The 26,954-nt window shown below is 40.0% G+C and overlaps 6 protein-coding genes across 7 annotated transcripts; 1 reads left to right on the top strand and 5 right to left on the bottom strand.

The window, feature by feature from the left end:
* Positions 1-526: 526 nt before the first annotated feature.
* Positions 527-1,547, bottom strand: LOC104416103 (1-aminocyclopropane-1-carboxylate oxidase homolog 2). Its single transcript, XM_018861606.2, has 2 exons — positions 1,000-1,547; positions 527-841 (listed from the first exon to the last, which is right to left on the bottom strand). The coding sequence occupies exons 1-2, from the start codon at positions 1,509-1,511 to the stop codon at positions 634-636; spliced, it is 720 nt and encodes a 239-aa protein (XP_018717151.1). The 5' UTR covers positions 1,512-1,547; the 3' UTR covers positions 527-633.
* Positions 1,548-3,598: 2,051 nt separating this feature from the next.
* Positions 3,599-6,617, bottom strand: LOC104416105 (1-aminocyclopropane-1-carboxylate oxidase homolog 12-like). The gene is made up of 4 exons (XM_010027541.2): positions 6,553-6,617; positions 5,194-5,554; positions 4,281-4,589; positions 3,599-3,853 (listed from the first exon to the last, which is right to left on the bottom strand). Exons 1-4 carry the CDS (start codon positions 6,615-6,617, stop codon positions 3,599-3,601), a joined length of 990 nt encoding a protein of 329 aa, XP_010025843.2.
* An 837-nt stretch (positions 6,618-7,454) lies between these two features.
* On the bottom strand, positions 7,455-9,807 carry LOC104416107 (1-aminocyclopropane-1-carboxylate oxidase homolog 1). Its single transcript, XM_010027542.3, is given in 5 exon segments — positions 7,455-7,767; positions 7,769-7,833; positions 7,926-8,247; positions 8,757-8,995; positions 9,493-9,807. Coding segments are annotated over 5 exon segments (1,098 nt in total). The 3' UTR covers positions 7,455-7,610.
* Positions 9,808-13,410: 3,603 nt separating this feature from the next.
* LOC104456114 lies at positions 13,411-16,411 on the top strand. 2 transcript variants are annotated; one of them, XM_039300720.1, is made up of 5 exons: positions 13,411-13,699; positions 15,379-15,496; positions 15,618-15,707; positions 15,785-15,883; positions 15,989-16,411. In XM_039300720.1, the coding sequence occupies exons 1-5, from the start codon at positions 13,632-13,634 to the stop codon at positions 16,088-16,090; spliced, it is 477 nt and encodes a 158-aa protein (XP_039156654.1). In that variant the 5' UTR covers positions 13,411-13,631; the 3' UTR covers positions 16,091-16,411. The 2 variants fall into 2 exon arrangements, with proteins under 2 accessions (XP_039156654.1, XP_010069144.2); XM_010070842.2 differs by having other exon boundaries at positions 13,414-13,699; positions 15,606-15,707.
* Positions 16,412-16,905: 494 nt separating this feature from the next.
* Positions 16,906-17,929, bottom strand: LOC104456115 (enoyl-CoA delta isomerase 2, peroxisomal). The gene has a single exon (XM_010070844.3). It carries the CDS (start codon positions 17,798-17,800, stop codon positions 17,081-17,083), a length of 720 nt encoding a protein of 239 aa, XP_010069146.2. The 5' UTR covers positions 17,801-17,929; the 3' UTR covers positions 16,906-17,080.
* Positions 17,930-21,970: 4,041 nt separating this feature from the next.
* Positions 21,971-22,477, bottom strand: LOC104416108 (probable transcriptional regulator RABBIT EARS). Its single transcript, XM_010027543.2, has one exon. The coding sequence runs from the start codon at positions 22,475-22,477 to the stop codon at positions 21,971-21,973; it is 507 nt and encodes a 168-aa protein (XP_010025845.2).
* Positions 22,478-26,954: the final 4,477 nt, after the last annotated feature.

Genomic DNA, 26,954 nt, shown 5'->3' on the forward strand with positions numbered 1-26,954 from the left:
GATTGGTTATAGAATTATTTTCCAATTTTAATAAGCCACTTATCTGATTAAGATCTCGATATTTTTTAAGAAAGATACAAAGTTTACATCGCATGAACACCCCCTCCCCCCCAAAGACTTGCTTCTAGGGCATCATGATCTTATATTTATGTTAAATTCTAAAATGTTGGTTGATTTTTTAACATACTATGAAGTCACATTTGACATTTCATCCATCGAACAGGTCCATGTTTTTCAACTTAACAGATGTTTTTACTCCCCATAATGCTTGTTTACGAGGATTTTCCTGATAAACAAGGAAGCACGTTTTTAATAGGTAAACTTCGAGCTCATAAAGGATCCCCACTAATTCTCGGATGAGGTGACAGTATGGGTAATCGAATCTGCATTTTGCAATTGATCTGCACACACGAGTTGATGCCTCGATCGCTAAGCCAACCTCATAAGTTTTCAGGTTGGATCATCTAACAGGAACACAAATAAAACTTCTAGAAAAGTTATGGCTGAATCGTTGCCTAACCTGTAGAAAGTCCCCAATGTTGACCACAAAGCTGCCAGGGACAGGCTTGACATCAACCCAGTGATCCTGATGTAGGACTTGGAGGCCACCGACCTGGTCCTGCAAGAGCACAGTCAAGAAGAAGGGGTCTCTGTGCTGTGTCGATCCCAGGTCAGATCTGGCTCTGGACATGGCGGATGATAATGGCACACCAAGTCGTGTTTCTTGCCACAACCCATCTCTATCAAGTGCCGTGGTTTGAGCCCTAGAGCTTCAGACAGCAACTCCAAGAGCAAACCTCCAAGCACTCTCATCTGCCTCCTGTACTCCCATATCGCCTCCCTGTTCAAGCATCGGGATCGGATTAAGCATGTTGCAACTTCTTTCGGTTCAAACATGTTTGAACAAAGGTCCGGGACGAACCTACTTTGAGTCATCGAGAGTATGTTCTTTCGACCGAAAGCACTACCTGAGCTGACAGAGCGGCTAATTTGCAATACCTGCAAGCGGCTGGGAGCTCGAGCGGGTCGGACAAATGCGACATCACGGCAAAGCTGTCCCTCCAGCTCAGGCTCCGCGCGTGGTAGAAGCTGTAGTTGGTGTAGTATAGCAGGGTCCTCTTTGCGTCTCGCGAGTAGAGCCGCTTCTTCTCCTCGGGGTCGCCCTCATGGAACTCACGGATTGCCTGCAGCATGTCCTCCATCAGACTATGCGGGACATCATGGTTGACCAGCCGGAAGAACCCCCACTCGCTCGACGCGGCCTTAACTTCATCGACGATCGTTTTGCGCCTCTCCGGCGATTGGATTTGGCTAAGGTCAACGACCGGAAGATGGACGTCGCTTATAGAGAGATTGATCTTGTCATCAGCGAGTTCACTGGCTGGTCTGAGGAAGATGTTCGGTATTCCTGTTATCCCTTCGTCGACGAGGCCCTTGACGCCAGTCTTCGCGTCGTCCAACTCCTTTAGCTCCTTCATTCGATCGAACTCATTAGCATCTAGGATGCCCATTCCGGTATCTTAGGAAGAAACGGTGACAAGTGAGCGTGCTGCTGTAAAAGAGCAAATCATGATCACAAAAGCTTGCTTCTTTATAGCGAATTTCTTGTAGACTTTCAACGCTCTATTTTATTGGTCCAAAACGAAAAAGAAGTCTTTCATAGGGTAAAACGATTGGAGAAAATATGTTCAATGACGTGCAGCTGTACCTTAAAGTTGACGAACTGTATACAACCTGGAAATATCCCATTAATTTTTTCCGATAGTTTAAATTATTGGGAAACGAGCCAATAAAATATATGAATTGTTATATCCCTTAACTTTAGTTATTACGGAAAAAAAGGTCGACGTATGATTATAGATTCTAGATTCTAAAAGACAGCAAAGTATCCATTAATGTATCAAATAACATCTGTAAGGTCATGCAATTCGGTTTCCAGGAAAGCAAAGGGAAAGAAATCTTCAACAGTGGGCATGGAATCTTGAAACTGAAAACCTCTCTTCCGCTGCGAAAAACACGATCGGATAATCACCACTCGACAGCTCTACCAGAGCCCGAGCTGGAATGATCAAGACAATCGTCACAGAAAGCTCGACCCATGTGGAGAACGCCAAGATAGAAAGAGTGGATTTTGCCAAATAAGTTTTGCAAATTAGCTTATTAGTCATGGCGAAGCAGTGGTCCCAACTTGGCAAGGTACAACGTGCACCTCAATAGGAGATGAGTCTAAAAAATTTCCGAAAATGGATACACCTCAGGTCATGCCAAGATCTTGTCGACTCTTGAACCTGATCCTCCACGTGACTCACGATTTTGTCGGTCTGTTAATCGTTTTTATACTTTTTATACAAGGCAAGCTCACTAACCCATTGGTCTTACTATAAATTTATTCCCTTATTTTCTGGTTGCGCATTGTCATTCTGTTTTTCAATATTAGAAAAGCTTTTCTTACGCCAAAGCCCATTAAACGAGTGAGTCAGGTTGAGTTTAAATCGGATAAAAAATGATTTGACCCAAGAAGTGCTTGTGAATAAGTAGCACTAACTACTTTTATTTCTCCTTGATTTATAAGTAAAATCTAGCTAATAGGCTATCAGATTGAAAGAGTAAACGTTTACTTACTCTAAATTGAATCACTATAAATTTTCTATGTACAATATCTCTATGCTCATATTCACTTATTATCTTATAAAAGCTTTTGCACCGTTGATCATAACTAGAACTCCGGTCATATCAACACTTGTGTTTATAATAATTATACTCTTGTCGACTTAACTCTGTTTCATTTGTAAAGTCTGTTTTAAATCACTTATTCACATTCCTCTACGTGATATTACTAGCCATTTCATCGACATGAACAGCTAAACTCAAGAAACTGAACTTTTGGAGCATGCATTAAACGGTCAACAAAGACATGCTCCATCCAGGCAAAAAAAAAAATAAGAAGTTAAAAGGAATAAAAAGCAGAATAAATTACAACCGGGTCTCCTCGACGAGTCCTCCTAAGTGCATGGAGGCATGCACTTAAAAGTTACTTGAAAGTATTTTGAATCCTGACGCAGGCTGAAACTTTAAGCACATGCAGCATCGCAATTTTTGATTTTGAATACTAGTGAATACGATATGACATCAATGAGATTCTCATTGACTGTATTTCTACTCCGAGATCGAGAATTGGGTAGCGGGGCATAGGGTGGCGGCCCTTGGCCGGCAAGTGCCGGTGACCCTCACCAGAGTTAGAGAGTCAATGTAGTTGGTGAAAATAAAATGGAAGTCATACTGGAGCCACAAAATGGAAGGTGAAAAAGGAAACTCAACAGTTAACTTTGGGAAAAATTACAAGTCGTATATAAAAGGGAATGATGGCAAATATAATACTAGATTAGCTTCCATTTATTTCAAACGGGTATTAATAGATGATGTATACAGGACCCCATGACAGACCAACCCAAAGCATTTAGTAATCCTATTTCCAAAGCACCCAACATCCAGGACAATCTTATTCAAATCTCTGACAAGCACGATTGTCAGAGCATCTTTTTGTGCATTTTCACATATGTCTTATTTCTGTTGCTTCTTAAATCCGGTGCCCTCTCTATTATATCGTAAATGCTTGATCTAGGCCAGACTTGTCTAAAAGCTTCTTCCCTTGATACAAGGAGACGTATTCGCTGGGCCGAAACTCTCTGTACAGAGGCGGGCTTTCTTCTGATACAAGCTCCTCGATCGGGCCGTAGACCTTCTCCAATGGGCCTATCATTCCCGCCACGAAACAAGCCACGGAAACTCTCGGGCCCATTCGGTTTGCCAACACCCTGTGCTCAACGCTCATCAATCTTTTGTTTGATATTACCTGCACATCCAGTTCAATCGACATATTTTAAACTCCTCTATCCACAAGATTAATCTTAGATGTACTGAACTTATGTGGTTAATTGATATATGGTGTAAAAGAGCATACTTGTATTGAACGCTGAATATGATTCACTTATTTATAGTTCGATTGCAATCTGCCACATCTTTCAATATATCAATTTAGTACACCAGTCTTAGTACACCTAGCATCACTCATATCTACAATAAGACTCAATTCACAAGATAGTGACTAAGGTGCATGATTAGGAGGTGATCAAGGGCTCAGAGGTTGCCGAATTGTTCCTCGAGTATGCTCGAGCTGCCAATCTTATGCCAAGGTGAACTTTTTAACCATCGTGATTGAGAGAAAGCAAGAATATGAGAGACTGAATTAAGAGAGCCAAAGGAATTGTGTGAACCCTCACCTGAAGAAAGTCCCCAATATTGACCACAAGGCTTCCAGGAATGGGCTTGACACAGATCCAGTGGTCTTGATGCAGAACTTGGAGGCCACCAATTTGGTCTTGCAAGAGGATGGTGAAGAAAGAAGGGTCCCTGTGCTTCTTAGCTCCCCAAGTCAGCTCTGGCTCTGGGCATTCTGAATAGTAGTGGCACACTTGCCGCACTCCATCTCTGTCAGGTGCTGTGATTTGAGCCCTAGAGCTTCTGACAGCAACTCCAGGACCAAATTGGCAAGCTCTCTCACTTGCTTTATGTACTCCATAGTTGTTTCTCTGCTCAATCAACCAAAACACCCGTAACTTAAATCGCAAATTAACAAACTCTACCTGACTTTAGTTTATTACCCTTATGACGTTTGTCGTGTCATTATAGAATTCACGCTAAGGTGACAGAAATTAGTTCAATGTGAATGTGGCACAAATATACTTGTTTGGAGTTTTCTATTATACAAAAATTAATTTTGAGTAGATAGGACATGCATGTGCTAGTTTTGGGATTTATGGTGGCATTAACCTTGGTATGTCTAGAACTATGAAAACCAGAAAATTGAAAGCACTATTTCGACCTCATTAGAAATAGACTCTTATTCAAGACAAGTAGCAACGAACATTTGGAAAACTAAATTTTCATATGCATTAACAAATTGCTAATTCAAGAATCAAGCACAAAAGGAATGACGATATTGGTCAACCATCTACACATATAGAACCTATCGACCTGTTCCCTTACTATATTCAACTCGAACTTCGATCTCTATGTTTCGACAAGCGCTAGCTGGAGAGACACCTTGACAATAAATTTGCGGGTCTCGGATGATCTCGACCCAACTGAACTTCCATCTGCTTGCAGGTATTTGAAAAATTGAACGGATCACACCTGTCTGACCTTCCTATTCCTATCTCTTGAGTAGTACTGCTTCTTCACCTCGGGGTCTCCCTCGTTGAACCTCCGGATGCTGTTCAACATGCTCTCCATCAAGCTTGAGGCGATCCCGTGATTGATCAGCTGGAAGAATCCCCACTCACCCGATGCAGCACGGATTCCGTCAACAATCTCCTTACGGCTCTCGGTGTTTTGGATTTGGCTAAGATCGAAGAGTGGAATTTGAGCATCGCTTAGAGTGCGGTTCAGGTTGTCCTCGGCTATCTCATCAGTTGGTCTAACAAAGATCTTCAGGATTTTAGTAGCTCCTGCATCAAAGAGACCCTTGACACCGGCTTTCGTAGCGTCGAATGGCCTGTTTGGTTCAGCTTTGGGGAAATGCCCTTGGGAGAATGCAAATACCATGCAAATACCTTTGAAGTAAAGGGGTTTTCCGAAATGCTAGACTGTTTGGTAAACTATAACTGAAAAGTGTTTTAGGAAAATGCAAGACTATTTGGTAAATATATATTTGAAAAGTCTTTTAGTGTGACCAAATTAAGCTTTTTAATTTTAGTATTTTTTAAATTGCAAAAAAGAAACAATGACTATATAACCTTTTACATTTTTATGTTAAGAGTAATGTAAAAGATATATATTAGTAAATTTATTTAAAAATTATATTAAAAGAATTTGATTATAGATTAAATGCAAAGCTCAAAAAATTAAGTTTTTAGTTTTAGTATTTTTAAAATTGCAAAAAAAAGAAACAATGACTATATAATATTTTACATTTTCATGTTGAAAGCAATGTAAAAGATATATATTAGTAAATTTATTTAAAAATTATATTAAAAGAATTTGATTATAGATTAGATGCAAAACTCAACTTTTGGCCTAGGGTTCTTTTAGGTTTGTTTTCAACTTTGAATATTTTTTTTTTAATTATTGTAGTATTAATAATCTTCATTAATTAAGGATCATTCTAGTATATTGATAAAAAAAAATTGAGCTATTGATTGTCAAAAGATAAAAATGACCAACAAAAAAAAAAAGGTGAACCCGACATTTGCAAAGGGTTTTTATTATTATTTTTTAAATAAAAATAAAATCCGATAAAACTCCGTAGCCAATCAACGATAGTTGGGGTGTGGGGAAGATGAACGGTTTTAAAAAAAAAAAGTTAATAGATGAACAAAGTAGAGGTGGACTTGTATTTCTAGAATGCTGAAAGCCCAAAGTAGGTCCCCACCTGCTTTGGGCTTTCAGCATTTCAAAGGCCAGCATTTGGCCAATAACACCTCTAAATGCAGAACCAAGCACCTGAATTTTTTGTCAATGGGCTTTTAGCCCTGAAACCCCCTTGGGCTGAACCAAACGGGGTCGAAGTCCTCTAGCTCCTTCTTTCGGTCGGACCTGCTAGAATCAAAAGTCATCATTGTGGTTCAAAGTGGGGTTTATGACTGATAGGTGTACCACTAAGAAGACAACTTGATTGGGGTTGAAGAGAGATGCATAATTTATAGGGAGGTTGTTCTTATATGCATCGCTCACGCACATTTTTCAAACTTGGTTGGCAAGCAAAAAAAACACCTAGTTTTCAAGATGACACTACTTTGACTTGTTTTGAGCCCAAAGATATAGACCATAGTGCCGTTGCATCATTTTTTATACATTCATGTAATCTCATACTTTGAGGATAATCTTAAGTAACATCTCATTGAGTTGGTCAAAGTAAAAAAAAAATCTTAAGTAATATATCATTGAATTGGTAGTACGTCAATCTTATAACCACAGGGCCATGGCACACTCTTTTTGGCAGACTAGAGAGACTGTGTTGGCTATTCATTTGATCCGTGCAATTTTCAAACATCTGAAGCCGAACTTGTTGAGAGACGGCACCTCTGACATGATTATAAGGATTTACGAACAAATTGGGCTGTTTTTTGTTTACTTTTAAAGACATTTTACTACCCGAAGGGTCGCTTGTGAATCGCTCAAAAGTAGCTATTGATGTAGAACCAGAAATAAAAGTAGAATTGTACAGCAGTTCATGAATGACTATTGGAATGTGTCGCTATTAATTAGTGTTAGCTGTCATTGCAATTAATTGGTGATAGTTGTATCTATCAACGACCAACTACCTATTAAATAGGTTATATTTTCAACTGAGTTCCTGATTAATATAAATAGAGACTTATTGTATCTATAGAGAACAACCAATATACACATCAGTATTTTTCAACTGTGACACACCAGAAATTGGAAGAGGACTATTCATAACATCAGAACCACAAGCCGAACAGAACACCGACCAAAGACATAGGAAGTACATTCGCTAGTACAATCACAGTTTCGATGACCCTCTGTCATATTGGATATGGATGAAAGATCATAACGCCCTTCGCTTCACAACAAGGGCGATCCGGAGTTCAAATCCTGAAGTGTGGCAGAGCCGAAGTGCCGTCAAGCCCTTTCATGTTGAAGTAGTATGTGTAGTCCCTCACCGTTGTTTCTCTGTACTTGGGAGGGTTGCTCTCCGACAGCAATTCCTTGATGGGCCCATAGACTCTCGACGATGGCTGCATTTCTCGGGCCGACCCGGCTTGCCAAGGCCCTGTGCTCAACACTCTTGAATTGGTCGTTTGATACAAGCTGCCAAGAAAAGACAGCATTAAAGAGAGAGGCATGAGTTCCTTCCTCGCCACTTTTCGATGAAGCAAAAGAAAGGAAGAAAGAAGTTTCACCTGAAGAAGATCTCCTATATTGATCACAAGGGCTCCAGGAATTGGAGGAACATCTACCCACTGATCCTTGTGGAGGGCCTGGAGGCCACCAATTTGGTCCTGGAGGAGCACAGTGAGGAAGTAATCATCCTGATGCTTGCTTGTGCCCATGGTCAGCTCAGGCTCAGGGCATGCAGGGTAGTAGTTCAAGAGCATTGCAAGCCCCTCTGCACAGTTTATGTCCTTGAGGTGGCTTGGCTTCAGCCCCAGGGCCTCTGATAGCAGCTCAAACAGCAAGAGCCCTACCTTGGTCACTTGCTTTTGGTAGTCTGGCATGATGTCCCTGCAATTTTTTCATGACCCGCGATCATTGTGATGTAAGAGAAAGAGGGATCCTCTCGAGTTAGGCCATGGAAAAGTTCATCGTGTTATTACTGTTAATAGAAGATGGTTTTTAATGAAGTGTCCTATGTCTTTCGCGAGAGAAACAAAAGCAACTCAATGGGGGAAAGAGATCTTCTACGCACTTAGTTTTTGTTTATCAACAAAACTCCCCCGGCACATTCAGTCATAAATTCGACAGTTAATCTAATCTCTCATGGATTGACATTTATTTGAACGAGAGCTTTAATATGTTATCTCTTGCCATCCAATCTACCAGCAATGACCGACATGACATTAATACTCCGATACTAGTGATGTAAATGTTTTTGTAGACGAGTAAGTGGTAGAAGCAATGGTTTCATCAGTCATAAATTCATGCCGTGCCATCTCAGAAACTCAATTGATTAATCAAAATTGAGAGTACTAAATGATCGAATTAGGTCTTAACTAAAACCCTTACATACATACCTACAAGCGGCTGGGATCTCTTCATATGGTGGAGGGCTGGGAGCAAGAGGGCAATACATGTTGTCCCTCCAATCAGCTGCCTTGGACTGATACAGATCAAAGTTGCTGTTGTGCACCACCTTCTTGGTCGCATCCCTCGTGTACAAGGCCTTCTTGATCTCTGGGTCCTGATCGAAAAACCTTATGGCCCCAGCAATCATCTCCTGCGTGATCTCTTCTGGTACTCCATGGTTTATCACCTGAAGACAAGTGAACATACCTGTTAATCATCACTTTATATATTAGAATATTTGTCGCGGGTGGAATTGTTGCGCAACTGTTTGACCTCGGATCCTGCATTTTTCTCGAGGCCAAAGCTGGTCAACTGCTTAGGCTCAAAGTCGAAAGCTACGTCATAATGTTTTTCACCAAATTCCCCCATTTTTGGATGCCGGCATGGACATCTGTGCTGTTTCTTTTTTGAGAATATGTGGTATCAGGTTATGTGAATGGAAAATCTTCATTTCCTTTCTCGTTTAGAATGATTTTCCATGCTGGTAAATTGCATCTGCTTATTAACTTGAGTTTTTCAGTGATGCACATCTTCAGTTATTAATTTAATGCAGATCGCTATAGTTCAACTTAACAAATTGAATATTCTCTCTGTGGCGTAGACAAATTTAACAGAAATTTTCGAGTTTTGTTATTAGTAAGTTTCGCAGGGACCAGACTGAAGCAAACGGGTTTGAACCCCCACCTGAAAGAACCCCCATTCCTCTGAGGCACTTCGAACTTGACCGACAATTAGTTTACGCCCCACCGGATCATCGGCCATGCCTTCAAGGTCTACAACCGGGACCACGAGGTCGGAGCTCCCTCGACCATATTTCCGGTCGAAGCTCTCGGGTTCGTGGATAAATATCCGTGGCACTTTTCGGATTCCAGCGTCAACCAGGCCTTTAACCCCAGTCTTCGGCTCATCAAACGCTTTCAGCTCACTCACGCGGTCATAGTCCTGCTCAAGTTTCGAGGGAAGCCGCCTTTCGATCTCGAGGGCAGAGTCGACAACCATTTTCCTCTGCCTAATTCGGAGACAGAAATGCGGCAGAAAGCTAACGAAGGAAGCAGCTAGATAAACTGAGAAATGAGCTTACGGTGAAGAGTGTAGGTAAGAGAGTTTCTGAATGAAAATTTGTGAATGAGAGATCTTGGGACACCTATATAACGGTCGATCTGATGCTTTCATGGGGGGCTTGAAGACAGAGAGAAGTAGTGGCATATTGTCTGCTTCTGCTAGGGTATCTCACAGCATTATAATAGCTGCAATGATTCGTCTCAGGATTTGTATTCATGCATGCACTTGAAAGAAAGGACCTTTGGAAAGTATATACCTCAAGCGAAAGTAAAGAAGATGCTACCTGCCTCAGAATTGTTCTTCTCCTATCCCAGTTTATCTCTTGTGACAGTGAGAGATGCTACTTAATTTCTCTTGACTTGTTCCCTCCAACGGAATTAACAATATTAAACTCAATTCGTCACGTCAATCTAACCACCTTTAATCTTTATTAAAATCATGCTTGACTCTAGTTTATTCACCATAATGCCATAACTACTTAAGATAAACACGACTAGTGGGTCAATTTTCCTATTCAAGTCTCTCTATCTTAATATATTTGCCTTCTTAACGTACCCGAAAGGTTAGCAACATCGATGTTGATCGGATGTTTCCCCATTTTTTCAATGTTTATATTACATAAGAAAATTAGTCAATGAAAAACCTTATCATGGTCAGTAAAACAACAATGCTTAAATTCTAAAAACCGATTTAGTCTTATTAAAAATCTGAAATCATACTCAGGAATTCAACTTGATTTACAAACACCAAGACTAGCAAAGGGAACTTGGGGACGGACCCAAGACCCGAGACTCTGTTCATGAGGAAGTATGCCACACGGTCAATCGAGCCCGCGTTGGGCTCACAAGGCCTCGGCCCAAATGCCCAAAGCCCAAGACCTAAGCCCCCGATGCCCAGACATGGGCCCTAGCTCTCCGGCCCGAGACATTGGCCCTGGAAGTCGACGCCCTATAATGCCTAGCACTGACCTTAGGACCTCCACCCCTAGGGTGTTGGTCTCCGGAGTTAGGTTCCTTAGTTAGGTTTAGATAAGCTCGTATAAATCCTGAAATCGTGCATCGAAATCGATTTTGTTTGTCGAAAATATTATTTAAAATTTTCAGTAATAAACGTATCGGAATGGTTTCTAACTCATTTGAAAATTCCAACCATATATTGAAAATCCACTTTAAAGCAATTTATTTCGGCGGAGAATATGGAGTCTAGTCTCAACTAAATCCTTCTATGGCCCAGGTCATGTATGCCGTGTACGTAAGGCATAATAAAATTGAATTATTTAGTTAGGGCAAGAAAAAGGTGTTGACAAAATCGCAGATAATTTCATCAAAATGAGACTAGTGCAAATTCATATTTGCTAAACGAACGAAAACTTTAATTCTTGAACAGGACCTTGTTCACGAAAAACAAGAAGAAAATTCTACGAAAATAACTATCAAAGATGTTTAAAAAGTTAGAAAAACTTGAATATAGAAGTTCAAAAATTCTGAAGAACATGAAAAAAAAAAAAAAAAAGGGCCGGAGGCTGCTGTCTCAGAGCTCTTCTATTTTCTTTTGGTTTTCCCTTCTTCCTTTTCTTTTACATTAAGAAATACTTTCCCCTCAAATTGAAAATTGTATTTTAGCCTCCTCAATCAATTTTAAACTTGTTTAAATTTATTTAACGTTAAAATAACTTAATAGCACAAAAAAGTCAAATATTCAATTGCACAAACAATGAAAACTAGGGTGACAAAATGGACTTTTATGTTAAATCCACTCGTTTGGATTTTGGCTAGTATTTTACATTATTTACTATAATGGTAAAAAAAACTTTCGTATCCTGCAAATAAAAGAGGGCTGCAATATTTTCATTCTTTATAGGACTAGACTCACCCTATTTTTTTACTAAAAAGACAAAATTATCCTCAATTATTTGATTGCAATTTAAAGTGCTAGCCCCGAATTTATTTACTTTCCCTATTTTTTTTATTTATTTAGAAACTAGTTGCCATAATAAAACATTTCATGTATTTTGTGTTCTTTTAATGTGGCTATCTCGTGTATATTAAAATCATTATGTATTCCTTCTATACTTAGATTTTGCTTACATCGAATAAATTTTGTCAAAAAGAAATTTTTTCCAAAAAACTTGTTTAAGTTGTTGGGCATATATATGCATTTATTGTCAAGTAGAATTTATAGATTAACATAGAGAATTTTTTAAAACAATCTCATCTTCACAGGATTTTCCTTGTGTTGTGCGTATCACCACCAAACCCTTTCTTATCTTAATATTTTTTTGAAAAAGACTTCATGGATCATATTAATTTTTGTCAGTCTAAAATGGTGAGATTTTACTAGCATTTTTAAGAAAACATGTTGCAATTTAATTACATATTATTTTTTAAAGTTTTACATTGCAGAATGTAAGTATGATTTTTATTTTGGAAATTCTTTATAGAGGTTTTCCTTTTGTTTCATCAATCATCCCATTATATATGTGTCTGTAAAAGACAACTGTAAAAAATAGTTTGATTGTGATACGCATAACAAATATGAAAGCTTATAAATAAGTGATTGCGTTAAAAAGGTGTTTATATTAATATTTTCTTAGATTCTACTTGTCAATATATGCAAAAGTTTGTTAGATAATGTTGAAAATAATTAAGTTTCTCGGAAGTTTCTCTTATCAACAAACTAAATTCTATGTAAGTAAAATCTAATAATAAATTGAAAACATAGTACCTTTAGTATACATAGAGTACCCATAAAATAAACAAAAGCAGAACACATGAAATCTTAATTATGGCAACTGGATTCTATGTAGAAAGTAGAGAAACTTAAAAAGGAAGGAAAGTGAATAAGTTTGTTCCCCACTTTAAATTCCAATTGCACGATTGAGAGTAATTTTCTCATTTTGAAGAAAAAATGGGTGGATTTAATGAAAGATTTACCTTTTTTATGATGTCAAAACCTGTTTTAAGTGATTGCATTTTTATGAATGGAGTTATATCTATTCTCTCCCTATATGGTTAAATCAACCCATTTTTTTGTCAAAATGCCAAAATTACCATCAATCATGCAATTGAAATTTACTCTCGTGACAAATTTAACCTCAAATTAGTCTTGCGATAAAATTTATCCTCTATTAATTTTCGATAAATTTTATTTTCAAATTTTTAAGTTGGATGGTGTGTAACAATTGACGGGTGACTAATTTAGAGTAAATTTGTCATAAATATATTAATTTGAGATCTTTTATGTTAAAAAATTAAGTTAAGATAAATTTGTCCTACACTTATTAGTTTAAGATATTTCGTGAATTATTATTATTATTTTTTTTGAATTTTCTATTTGACCATAGTCCTCCCTCACACTGGATAGATTCAACCGGAACCTTCTCGGCACCTTCGATGACAATTATAAAAAGAAAGACATCTCTCTCACACAGTGATTCTCACCTTTTTTTTGTTTTTATAATTTTGATTTTTTTCGAATAAATACTTTTCTTTTTTGGTCAGGAAATTGGTACTCCAATGGTCCAAAGAGGGGAAGGCTTAGAGTTGACCTGGACCGCCTTCCACGCCATTGAGCCAACCAAAAGCGAAGCCCTCTTCTCTCTCTCTCTCCCTCTCTCTCCCTTCAAGAAGTCCTCCTCGTTGCGCTCTCTGTCGCGCTGTCCCTCTTCCTCGGCTGCGACGAGACACCGAGATTTGCTCCTCATCTCTCTCTCTCTCTCTCTCTCTCTCGCTCGCTCGCAGTGGGAATAGCGAGGAAGGGAAATGGGTTTCTTCTCGTTCCTCGGAAGGGTCCTCTTCGCGTCCTTCTTCCTCCTCTCCGCATGGCAGATGTGAGTCCTCTCCCTCTCTCTCTTTCTACCCTCTTTCTACCCTCTTTCTCGCTCTAGATCCGTCGGCTCGGTTGGGGGTTTTCGGGTTTTCGGGTGGCGTTTCAGCTGGACCGGAGCGGTGAGGTGGTTCCGGCTTGGGTTCTTGGGCGCGTGTTGGATCTAGTTGGTAGAGGGTTCGGCCGGGTCGCGTCTCTCTTTCGTCCTCTTTTTGACTGTGTGAATCTGGGTCGGATTTGCTTCGTTATCGGTGCTGAGATCTGTGATTCCGCGCTGGATCTGGTGGTTTTTGCGCCTCTTTCATCTGATGGATCGGTGCGCGAAGGAATCTTGAATCTCGGGTTGGTGTTTGTAAGAACTGCTCGCGCTTCTGCGACTGTCTCCTTGTTTGGGGTTTTGGGTTCTTGTTCTTGGGTACTTGGTGTTTAAATTTATTTAGGCGGGACGTTTGTGCAGTTGTTGTTCTTGTGGTGACATTTTAATTTGCACTCGGTGCCTTGGTGACTGGAGTTTGTGTTTATCTGTGCTTGGTAATGAGGTCTCACTAGTTTCTGTTTGGAAGTGGGTTGAGGGTAGTCATTGTATGGATGAGAGATTGCATTTCCTCTCGAAAAAGATACCTGTTTTGCCTGGTATATAGGATGTGGGGTTGACTCTGTTCGGAAGGGCAGTTACAAAATAGAGATGACATTCAATTGCAGAAAGAGAGATCCTGTTAGTTTCCTTTTCTTGCTTAAGAACTGATGATTGGGCTGTTTGGTGGGGGGGATTCGAAGTGAACGTGTAGATTAAATAGATGCCTGTATTGGGTACGTCTATTGTCTAGACTAGTGTTCGGTTTGCGTAGAAGTATTCTAATGGGACTAGGGATATGCATCGGAGCATTTTTTTTGCGCCGCCATTTTAAGGAGTGCAGGTCATGCAATTTATGCATAACTTACATAGGTCATGATAAGAACTGTTGTGGTACAAAGAGTGGTCAGTTTTGTCCTAGTTCAGATTGATTCATCAGCCTACCAACAGGATTCAATTTAAACTTGCTGCTGCAAGTGGATGGACAGTTTATGTAATTCGTTGCAGGATCTTGAGGTTGTGAAGCATATTCTGGGGTAGTGTCGATTTCCCTGCCCTTATTGTGTGTTGTGAGCATGATACATGTGATGAGTTCCCCTAATTTTGAAACTTTATTTACAAGGGAACACTGAGGAAGTTGACTGAGAGCTGATGTAGTTACTCTTAGGGAACTTTAAGGTTGTTTATTCTTTTTGTAGCTTTGGGCAGTAGCCATATGTCTAACTTGGAGGATTCTAATTACTCTTTTTTCCATAACTTAACTAGAATTCTTTCCAGTTATTCGCTTTCAAGTTCAAATATATTTATTTCATGCTTTTGCAGCCTTTTCCCCCTATTTTTCATGAAACAATGCAACTTTTATCCTGAACATGGTCATCCTCTTCCCCTTGTTTTCTCTATGACTGTTATCTGAATTTGTCGTGAAGCAACATATTTGTGGAGCGAACAAGTCCTCTCTAAAATGTTAGTGTTGAGTTTCATGATATTTGTTTTGGTTGTTTGATCGGATTCACCTGACTAATTTACTACAGGGAAAGTCCTTTTTTCGGATGTGTTGGTTTTACTCGGGAGCGATGGGTTTTTATCCAACATGTTTTGCTGTTCTGCAGGTACAATGAGTTCGCTGTCGATGGGGGTGCTGCAGCAGCTAAGGAGTTGCGCCCTAAGTTAAGTGTTGCCTTGCAGCATCTGTCCTCCAAATTGGGAGTTGCAACGCCTGATGTTGATGTAGGTTTTCCAGTCTTTTCATTGTGCTCCGTTCATCTTCCTTTTTTGCTTAAATTTAGCTTTATTCCTCTTCTGCATTCTCATGCCTTTATACCCCCTGATTTTTCAGGATTTCATGCAGACTAGACACGTGGTCGCATCGATCTACATTCTTAAAGGCCTCGGAGGCATTCTGTTCGTGTTCGGTAGTTCCTTTGGGGCTTATCTCCTGGTGGGTCTCTCATACGGTTTCCTTCTTTAGAGTCAGTGAAAGTTGAGAACAATTTTGTAACTTGGTTTTGTGCACAGCTTCTTGAATTGGCGCTCACAACTCCAATTCTCTATGACTTCTACAACTATGACCCCAGCAAGCCCGAGTTCGAGAGTCTTCTTAACGACTTCACACGGGTATGCATTTGCTTTTGCTTACATTTCATCGGTTGTTTGATGTACATATTTTGCACTTAGCGACAGACACTAATAGTTGCTTTCTCTCCCCTCCTCTCCTTCTAGAACATGGCATTTTTCGGTGCCCTTCTGTTCTTCGTAGGGATGAAGAATTCGCTTCCGAGGAGGCAACTCAAGAAGAAGAGCCCCAAAGCAAAGGCAAATTAGAAGCGGAGGCGCAGTGTACGGTGTTGAGAACTCACAAGTTAGAGGGGGGTCTTCATTTGGGTGGTGGGGTTTTGAGTTCGTAAGTTATGATGGCATCTCTTGCAGCATCCCCAGGTTATGAACGATTTTCAGGCTACTTTTCTTCGGTACACATTGCTGGGATTTTTCGACTCCAAAGGTTATTAGGATGATTCCCGAGTGACGGGAGCGATGATATTTTGTCATTTTGTTTTAAGTTGGTTGGTTCACGAAGGTTTACTCTCGAAAGAGTTTGAATTTATCATTAGATGTTCAGGATTCTTAAAAGCCTCTCCTTTTATTCGTCTTGTGTTGATGTTTGACGGATCTTATGCTAGACTCGAACCCGACTAGTTAGGAAGAAAAAACAGTGTTGCTCTAGATTTGAGATTCACAAACCCTCGTGAGAAGCAGGGTTCTGAGAAACATGATCTCGCACGCATGCAGTCTCGAACCTATCGACGTGCTTTGAATGTGCTTGCTTGTTGTAACCGAGCCCTCCTATGACGGTGTGCTGATCTAGTACCTCATGCTCGAGTTCGGTAGTGCCGAACATCAAAGTACAAGTATCAATTCGCCTGCTGGGACGATAATAGCTTGAGATAGATGAGAACAACTTGAGTTTGATCACTTCGCCTGCTGGGACGATGATAGCTCGAGATAGATGAGAACAACTTGAGTTTGATCACTTCGATACCAATATCGACCCTGAATGGTGAGATCCGATTGAACGATAAACCAATGGCTAAGGTAGATTCAGACACACCACCCTACCATAAGATCTACAAGAAAACAGGGAAAAACAAGCCCGAGATTTCATTATCAGAACGAACACTTTTTTCCCTCCATGAGCAAGCAACAAGGCTTCATTAAGATAGATTGGCGTAGAAACAGCTTCGAGAGTACATTGCAGAAAACGTGAAAGACAAAAAAATACATAGGAAAAGCCGAACACTTCAAATTGACTAAAAGTCAAAGCCTAGGGGTGGCGATCACTTTGGTGGCCAAGCCCAACACGCCACACAGTTCCGGGTACAACCCTTTCCGAATCTCGGCGTACACCTCGCCGTCCCACCGCCTCCCGGCCAGCTCCTCCGCCAGCCGCCCGCCGGCCCCGGCCACCCCGTCCTCGTCGTCGTGCGCCCCCTCCACGATCCCCATCGCCACCGCCTCCTCCCCCCTCACCTTCCTCCCCCTCAGCAGGACGTCCCTCCTCGCCGCCGCCGAACTCACCTTGGCCCGCACCACCGCCCCGAAGTACTCCGGCAGCGTCAGCCCGATGTCCACCTCGCTCATGTACAGCACCCCGCGGTCGCGCCGCATCAGCACGTAGTCGTGGCTCAGCGCCAGCAGCAGCCCCGCCGCCGCCGCGTGCCCCTGGACGGCGGCGATCGTGGGCATCGGGAGCGAGATCAGCGCCGCCACCACGGGCTGGAACGCGTCGACCATCTGGTGGAGGCGTTGCTGGGCCCCGGCGGGGGATCCGGCGGACTGGGCCCAGGCGAGGTCGAACCCGTTGGAGAAGAACTTGCCGGCGGAGGTGGTGACGAGGACGGAGCCGCGGGTGGACTGGGACGCGGCCTCCTCGAGGGCCGCGAGGAGGGAGGCGATCAGGGTGGGGCTGAGCCGGTGCTCGTCGGATCCGGTCAGGGTCAGGTAGAAGATGTCGCCGCGCTTCTCGAGCGTGCACATGGCGGCGATCGGAGAGTGTCGGCGGCGGCGACGGCGACGGAAGAAGAAGAAGAAGGAGAAGAAGGAGGAGAGGCCTGGGCTTGCGTGCTGAGAGGATATGATGAGCTGCCGAGCCGATCGATGTTAATTATGCGAAGAAGGTGGGGAAATTTCTATGGCTTTTGGTGGTCGAGTATTTTGTGGAAAATGGTCATGAGGACAATTATGACGTCATCTCGGGCCAACCCCCCACCTAAAAAATAAAATAAAATTGATAGGGGTAGGGAATATTCACCAATGCTAGAAGCGATGCGACCATCTAGCTCGAATCCAAGCGATTCGAATTGTCTTGTCGAACCATTTTGAGCTCGAGTTGGTGATGATAAATTTGCCACTCTAACCGAACTAATTAGCATGAGTCTTTTATGTTGATTTTGCACTTTTCGATGATACATTGACGCGAAAAGTCCTAGAGTTATATAGAATAAACAAAATAATTATAAGAATGATTATATCAAATTCTTCCATCTCACAAAACTAATTGATTTCATCAAACGCTCGACCGCACGAGCAATCTATAAATTTACAACATAATTACACTAAAACTGTAAATCTTTAAGCCCCTTTGATGCACTTTCCTAAAGAAAAAAATGTACAATCTCCATATTAGTATCGCAATATTAAGATTAATTTCAGTATGCAAAAGGGTCATGCTGTGAGCATAGTGAGTGAGGGCTACCTTGTTTGAGATGGAGCTTAATTATGTTCATTCCCATAGGTCAGGTCACTAATCACTATATATAATCGATAGTGTCCAAGTGTGACGATGCAATTATTAATGGTACGCTCTACCGCTAAATTAATGGTCAATTTTCAGTTGCAAGATTAATTACATATTACCCAACTTGGGATTGCTATCTTCCAGCATTTTGTATCTAGAGAGGGTGTTGGTGTGGTTGTTCTAACTCCATGTTACCGTATGTCCACGAAGACACTCACATCAAATATGTTAACCATACGAACAACATAAAACAAAATGAAAAACATCCCTTAATCAATGCTTGAGCATGCATGGAATATGGTAAGGCAAGGCTTGAGCGAACCCGAAATATGTGTCCTCCAAGCATTCAATCACTTCAATACCTATCAAATAGTTTCCCCTTGATTAATTTCGCAGATATGCAGCTATTTGTACCTATTTTATTGTGATCATTGGTGGAAAATTGTACCCCTAAAATTGAAGAAAAGTATCATCAATCTCATAAAAATCAGGTTATGCTATGAAGAGGCCGACTCAAGGTAAGCATGGCTTGGCCCGATTCGGTGGGGATGAAAAACCAAATTGAACTGAAATTTTCAGTGTATTTTGTTTTAAAATGGAATTGGTTTGAGTTTATGATTTTTGTGTTTTTCTTCTTTATTTTATTTAGGGCTCTTGATTCTCGTCCACTTTCATCAATTTTGCGTTGGTCAAGGTCTCAAGCCGATAAGAAATCAAGAGAAAAAAAGAAATGAAAGCAACATCCTCTTGACAAAAGGCCAAAAAAATGTATATAAAAGTAAGAAAGATAGGAAAAGAATTTGGCTTGTTTTGACAAAACCTCAAAGCGAACCAAACTGTCAAATTTTACTCCAATTAAATTCATAATCCTACTTATTAAATTCGCCTCCCTGAATCGAATTCACCGGCACGATTCGACAACCGGAGCCGAACTATGTTGGGCCCCAACCACGAGTAGGTCACACTACTATCTTGTCATGGCCCTATAAGACATGCACTATGTGAATTACTGCTTTCGCGATTGAGGTTGACTTGGTGTAGAGAGAGAGAGAGAGAGAGAGAGAGGGAGCAAAAGTCACGATGAGGGACCTCTTCCGCCATTGACCCGTCAAAGAAAAGTTGACCGGGACCGATCTACCGGGACGGACTGCCCCCTGCCGACCGCGATTCTTTTGACGTTCGAAAAAAGCCGAAACGAATCTTAATTTGGGCAGCATCGCTCTAATGTCATATACTGCTCGAAGAGCGGACAAATGATAAAAAGAAGCTTCGTTTTTTAAAAGTATTATTTGATTGAATTTTTAAGGGGTGGAATAGGGAGGGAAAAAGTAATCAATAAATAGATAAACGCGGGGTGTTTTAATTATAATCTTTAATTCTTTCGTTAGGCAACCCTTTCAAAGGGGAAAGGAGTAGAATGTGGGATTGAAAGGAGAATGATATGCCAAATGCATATGTTTACAATGACAACTCATGACAAGTGCGAGAAAGTGGAGCCAAGTTTGCCCGAAATTGAGGAGGTGGGCTTGGAGGAGGATTAGTCCTTAAAAAATGGTGTTTTCTTAATTAATAATCGTATGCCTTACAAAAACTCTGAAACTTCCAATAAGTAGATAAAATCCCCCTGAAAAAGTGAAAAGCAATTATGTGTTTAGTAAAAAACTTGAAAAAAATAAAATAAGAGAGAGGTATAGAAAAGGGGAAATAAAAATAGCTAGAAGGGGGGAATGTTGGGGATTTGTTTTCATCTTCAAATCTTAAACTTCCATAAATATTATTTAGATACTCTAATTTGCTTCCATGAGCAATGCCCCTATTGCTAAGATTACCTTGTGCATGATTTCAAACTCTTCGTTATATAGCTTCACTTTTTGCACACTAAAGAAGGAAAAGAACGACTCTATATTGGGTGGAAGGACGGTTTGAGAAAAAAATCAATCAATCTTAGCCCCTCCGTAGGTTCACTAAATGGAAAGTTTGATGGCATATAGGTATTCCTTAGCTATCTTAATCTTGATAAGTAATTTCATATCTTATGCATCACTTTAATTACCTAATTAACTTTCTGTAACAACATAAAAACCGTAATCATTGACTAAATCCAATAAAGTTCCAGAGTCACACACATGAAAATTTGTAACATAAACGTGAAGATTTTCTTTTGCATAAAAACATTTGTATAACACCAACACGCTACATAATGTAGGACGACCGTAATCATATTTTCAATTTGCCTTTTGAAGAAAGTGCTGGTATATTGTGTCGAAAAACTATTATCAGGTATTAATTAATTTGACAGCATCCAGGAATCGGCTATATAAGGCATATTCAAATCCATTATATCGTCCATTACTAGGAGAATATGAAGAAGTCGACCTTTCTCAAATACTTCTGTCAGCAGACCAGCATAATTTACCAATTATGCGACCGCAAATGACAATATGATCTTTTGAGCAAATTATATATATGCAAGGGAACGCATGGGATTCTTGAAATATTTATCTGAGAGAAAAGGAGATTTCAGATGGAAAATTCGAATAGTAAAAGAAACTATCTGTAGAGGTGAAAGAATAGTGAATTTTTCTGTTTTTGTCATGATTACGTTCCCAGCATTCACATAAAAGAGTGCTTATGCCAAAACATAAGAGATGCTTCAGCTTAAGTGAAGAAATGATACTTTACATCTGCTCTTTCTTCTTAGTTAAGCAATCATCTCTCTTTGATCCACCAACACCCAGATAATGCTTAAAACAAATATTGACCTTGTTTGTTGATGAACAGAAGAACTTGAATAATCAAATACCCAGCATCGATCTTTGCCTCTCTTTCTGGAGAACTTGGCATAAGTTTGGATCAGCAGCAACTGGTAAGGTGATCAGATGTAGTATCTTTCTCGAGTGCAGAGCCTTCTTATAACCCTCAGGAAAATAAAGGGGCAATCATACAACAGGAGATCAAACGTGAATTCGATGCTAATCACCATTTCAAATAAGAATCAACTTCTGATGGTTTCTTTGTCATGCATCTGGCAAAATATAGTTTTTAATCAACAGATTCCCCCGTTTCTTATCATGTCGATTGCTCTACAAGTTGTGTTGCTGAGAAACGAAAAAAAAAGAATTTGCTCTATAAGTTAAACAAACTCAGCACATGTACGTTGCTTTTTTTTAACTCGTGCTGCAGACAAAGCATGAAAAAGAAAAGCTCATTAGAGAAAAATAGTCACATTTTCATTACCTTGGTAAAACGGTACTCGGAGTTAAGATTCAACTCACGGTAAGCTATAAGCCTCCTTCATAAAACCCTCGAAATCAACGTTCCCACTCCTTATAGAAAACATAGCAAGTCCGAAAGAATATCATCTGTACAATAATTATAAATTTCTCAAACCTAAATCAAAGCATAATAAATTAGGGGTCGCGGCCGAGTCGGAGCTCCAGATCAACTTCCTCCCGATTCTCATCTTGCTTCACTTCACCGGTACGCTCCATGTTTGATGGGCCGATTTGCAGGCTAAGGCTAGCATCCCATATAATGTCATCTCCTCTTTGCAAAGAGTGCAAGCTTTCCAGATAATTTCTAGGGTTCATAGCAGATGTTTGCAGACCCTGGTGACTATAACTTCTTTGTGCTTCGTCATCTTTGCCTTGGCCCGATTTCGATCCGAAATGATTAGATGCGATAACATAAGGATCATAGATCTTCCGCATATTGGGAGCAGCACTTGGAGCTTGCTTTCCTTTGGCTCTATCTTTCCGGTGGATGTTCATGTGACCGCCCAGAGCTTGGGCGTTTGTGAAGCCCCGCTTGCAAAACGTGCATTCGTAGGACCGTTTGACGCTCCCTTCCTCCTTCAGTTGCTCAAACGGATCACTTTCTTCGCTCGATGACTCTGAGCACAGCCTCCCTGGTTCCATTAGAAACCCTCTTCTCTTTCTCAAGAGGAAGTTTTTTCCAATTTGCTATCCCGAAACCGCCGAGAAAGAATTTCTAGGGAGAAGAAGAATATGTTGACGGGTGATAGCAATTGGAGAGAGAGAGAGGTAGGGAGGGAGAGAGACAGAGGGTTTTAATATGGAGGAAAAAGGTGGGGAGGGATATATGAAATGACGACAATTAGAAAACATTGGCATTACTAGCGTGGATTTAGCGGATACGTATATATAGAGACATAAAATTTGGCCTTTGTCACGAGAGCCATTCTTTTGGCCGGCTGTTTGACGGGTCTCTCTTAATACATCTCTCCCTCCCTCCCTCCCTCTCTCTCTCTCTCTCTCTCTCAATCTCTCATGTACATTAAAAGAAGATCCTCCCCCACTTCCCTCCTCACAATCTCTCATGTACAGTAAAAGAAGATCCTCCCCCACTAGCTTTCCACCCAAAGTTTTCTTAACGCAGTAATTACAAGGCAAGTGACTGTGTAAGTTTATCTTTTTGAAGAGGACACAAATATAGTAGTCCACAACACGTTTAGCTTCTAGTGTTTGTAATGGTAATTCTACGCACGAGGGAACAGTCCTATATTTTGCATGTGAACTGATCTCCATAGAATTTGTTCACACTCTTTTCAAGAAAAAAGGGCCTTCTTATTCTACAGTCTATCAGAGCAAGCTCTTGACGTCGAAATGAAGTCACGAAACCCATGTTTAATTTGATTCATATGGTTTAATCTGCCATTTGCGATGATGGGAGCAATCTTTTACGTTTGAGCAGGAACTCATCCTTCTATTGCAAAGTCATCGCCATCTGAAAATAGCAGATTTAATAATCAAGTTCTAAGTAGGGACACCGAGAATAGTATTCTCACTCATGGTTGAGGGGCACCGAAAACTTTTAAGTCGTTCGTGGCACTCTTTTTTTCTTTTTCCTTTTTCAGATCAAACTTGATAGAACTAAGAGTTCAAGGGGTTTATATTAACCAGAAGTTTCTAAAATTATCCGATTCAAATTATATTCCAAAGCACATGACAGCGTTATGCAATTCATTAAGGCTAATAATAACTTATAATAAAAATCACTATCACTTACTTCTCGTGCACAAGAGAATAAACTTTTGGGAATTTTACCATCAGCTATGTTTTCTTCTTTGGCCAAAGTTGCCGTCAATCAGCATACTCAAGTGTCCATTTTTGGGCCGAGGAGATTCTGCATATCAACTCGTTTTCGCTTTCCAATATTGAAGATAACTTGTACGTAGGTAATTTGATTTAAAGATTATAATCTCAATAGAAACCTCTTGATCCAATTGTTTCTAGGCGTGACTCGAGGATCAATTATCTTAACCCATTTCTTGGAAAACCCTCGTTCGTGCCGTAATTCGCCATCCTTTGCTTTTTAAGCAGTGTTAATATCATTTAATTAAAATTTTAGCAAGAAACTTTCAACTGATGAACAACTATCACATTTTATGTAGTAGCGTCTGGTGGCTATAGAAAAAGGGAAAAAAGTGCGTGCACAAGGTTCTTCGAGGAGCAGTTTAAAAGAATGATTTGACGTAAGACATTTGTGTCCTTATCATTTGGTTGCTCGTTACTATTATCTGGTGTCTGTTTGCTTGCTGATTAGTAATTAGCGGAGAGGTTTTACTCGTTCTTCATGCATGGACATCAGACCTAGACGGCCTCAAAACGCGTTTTGTCAAGAATTTGGCATCTATCTTGTACAGCTTTTTCTTTCTTTTTCGAGCTTTGACCACGTCCTCGATTAATGGCGAGAGAGAGGGAGAGGGAGAGAGAGAAGACGGCTGCTGTTTATTACGAGTTTGATAATATTATTCAAATGGGGAATCAAGATCGTAATTGATGGGGTCATGTCGAAGACAAATGGAAGGAGGAGCACATCGTCGGTGACAGCAACATGAGTGCTGTAACTGCTTCCACTGCCAGTTCATTCCAATTGAACCTTCGAGCACGAACCCTATTTCTTTTTGCTTTTTTATAAAAGAAAGTTTAGATCAATGCCTTTGACTCAGTTCTGAGAAATCAGCACAAAACTCGTTTTTCTGTTTACGTTACTACCTTTTTCCTTAAAAGAAGAATTCTGTATGTATGTATCAATAATTTGTGTCGCCTGCATTTGAAACTTTCATGGTCTTTGGACGTGGACGTATAAGTACATATCAAGAAACCTGCGATCAAAGAAGAAATACCACGACGAAGAGGTCGATGACAACAACATTGAGCCGTTTCTCTTTTCGTCTTTTTAGTTTTGCACATTTGGAGTTCGCATAAACAAGAAGAAAGAAGTCACTTTGTTGCGACGTACGTGTTAAATTAGCCACAGAGAATCAGGTACATGACAAGTTCTACAGATTTGTGGAGGCTTCTTTCAAGGTGGGGAATTCTTTTTGGGGCTGCTTGGACATTTACGTGGCTTGATCGCGACATCAACCTTGTTCACACCGAACTGCTACGAGAGTCCAGCATGTCGACTGCCTCCTCCGAAGGATGTTGCAAGAAGCAAACCACCTACGTAATTTCGGGGCTTGGCCCAACTCGCCTTTCTCGGAGCAATAATCCCTGACGGCTCGATACGATTGAGAGTCGATGCTGGATTCCCATTGTCCGTCTGAGCTGGAATTTTTTAGTTGTTCTATTAATTAAACCCATGCTAGTGATATCTCTTAAACATATGCATTGTCGATGTCCAGACATGAATTGTTCTCAATGGTTTATTCGTGCGACCGAATCTCTACACTTGTAGGGTGATCAACCATATTCATGAGAATTGTAAGGATATCCAACCTAAAAACTTAAATTAATAGATCGAGAGATATTACATGTAGATAAAATATATAATACGCATTTAAGCGATGTGAAATTTTACTTAACATTGTCCTTACAAGTATAAACCAATCTTTTGCATGCGCATGACTGGGCTCAATTTTTGTGAAAAGGGCACAACTCCTATTTTGGGTGAGCCAACCACACTAGTGTTTCATCTCTCACCTCACGCACCACCTTTAAGTATGGATTCAACAATTTTGATTACTTCTTTCAAATAACCCACCTCAACATCAAACTCATTGCGTACCCTTGTTCCTTATGCTAGCGCCATAGGTAGTATTATGTATGATATGATTTGCATTAGATCATATGTTTCCAGGATTTTAGTATTGTGAGCAATTCCATGAAGAAACATGAGGAGGCTACATAATGGATTCTGAGATTTTTGAGAGGGACAACGAACGTGGGTTTGACTTTTGGGGAAAGACAAGCTCAAGAGGCATAACAAACATGTGGATTCAGATCTTGTTGGTGACTTGGATGGGCAGAGCACCTTCATAGGTTATGTGTTCGACTATACTAGTTGTGCCATTAGTTGGAAGGTGGAGATTTGTTGATTATGGCTCGAAGGTAATTCTACTTAATTTGGAATTGACACAAGCTCGTGATTTTGAGATACTTACGTGTTTGCGAGGCATGGAAACAAAGGCAGATGCCTAGATATTTGAGAAGATTGCCTGCTTGGTGCCTAGAAGAACCAGGCCACTAGGCAAGTGCAACTAAGGAGTGGCTAAGCTGCCAGCCAGATCTGGACGCTCAAACAAAGCTACTTGGGCTCGCAGACAATGCCCTAGAGCTTTTATGTTCTTCAGTGCTGTAGGCACCCAACTCCCGATCTAGACTTGTTAAAACCTTAGTGAGATCTTATTTAACAAGAAAAACTTGTGAGAATCTTAGAGTTTTTAAAGTTAGGAAAAATGTCACAAATGGTTCCTTAACTTTCATCTAATGTTCAATTTCATCCTTGAGCTTTCGATTTGCTCAATTTGGTTTTTGAACTTTCATCTAATGTTCCATCTAGTCCTAACTATTTGAAAATTGACCAATTTCATTTTTTTTTAATACTAAACTGTTTTTTTATAAATAAAAAAAATACCAAATTGTTTTTTTTTTTTTTTGGTCGAAAAAATGCCACATTTATGCAAAGTAATAAAGGTCAATATTTCTTTCCTTTCTCCATATTAAAAAAATGGAAAAATGGACAGTAATAATAAATAAAGGTGAATCTTGCATTTTGATTTCTTTTTATATGCAAATTACTTGAATAATGTACAAAACCCATCAATCGATTTTTCCTTTTCGGTGAAGTCCATAAAAAAAAAATCGATTGATGGGCTTTTGTACATTATTCAAGTAATTTGCATATAAAAAAAAATCAAAATGCAAGATTCACATTTTTTTTTTTTATTATTACCGTCCCTTTTCCATTTTTTTTAATATGGAGAAAGGAAAGAAATATTGACATTTATTACTTTGCATAAATGTGGTATTTTTTCAACCAAAAAAAAAAACTAGTTTGGTATTTTTTTTATTTATAAAAATAGTTTGGTATTAAAAAAAAAAGGGAAATTTGTCAATTTTCAAATAGTTAGGGACTAGATGGAACATT

This window comes from Eucalyptus grandis, chromosome 8 (assembly GCF_016545825.1).
Source record: "Eucalyptus grandis isolate ANBG69807.140 chromosome 8, ASM1654582v1, whole genome shotgun sequence".
NCBI lineage: Eukaryota > Viridiplantae > Streptophyta > Magnoliopsida > Myrtales > Myrtaceae > Eucalyptus > Eucalyptus grandis.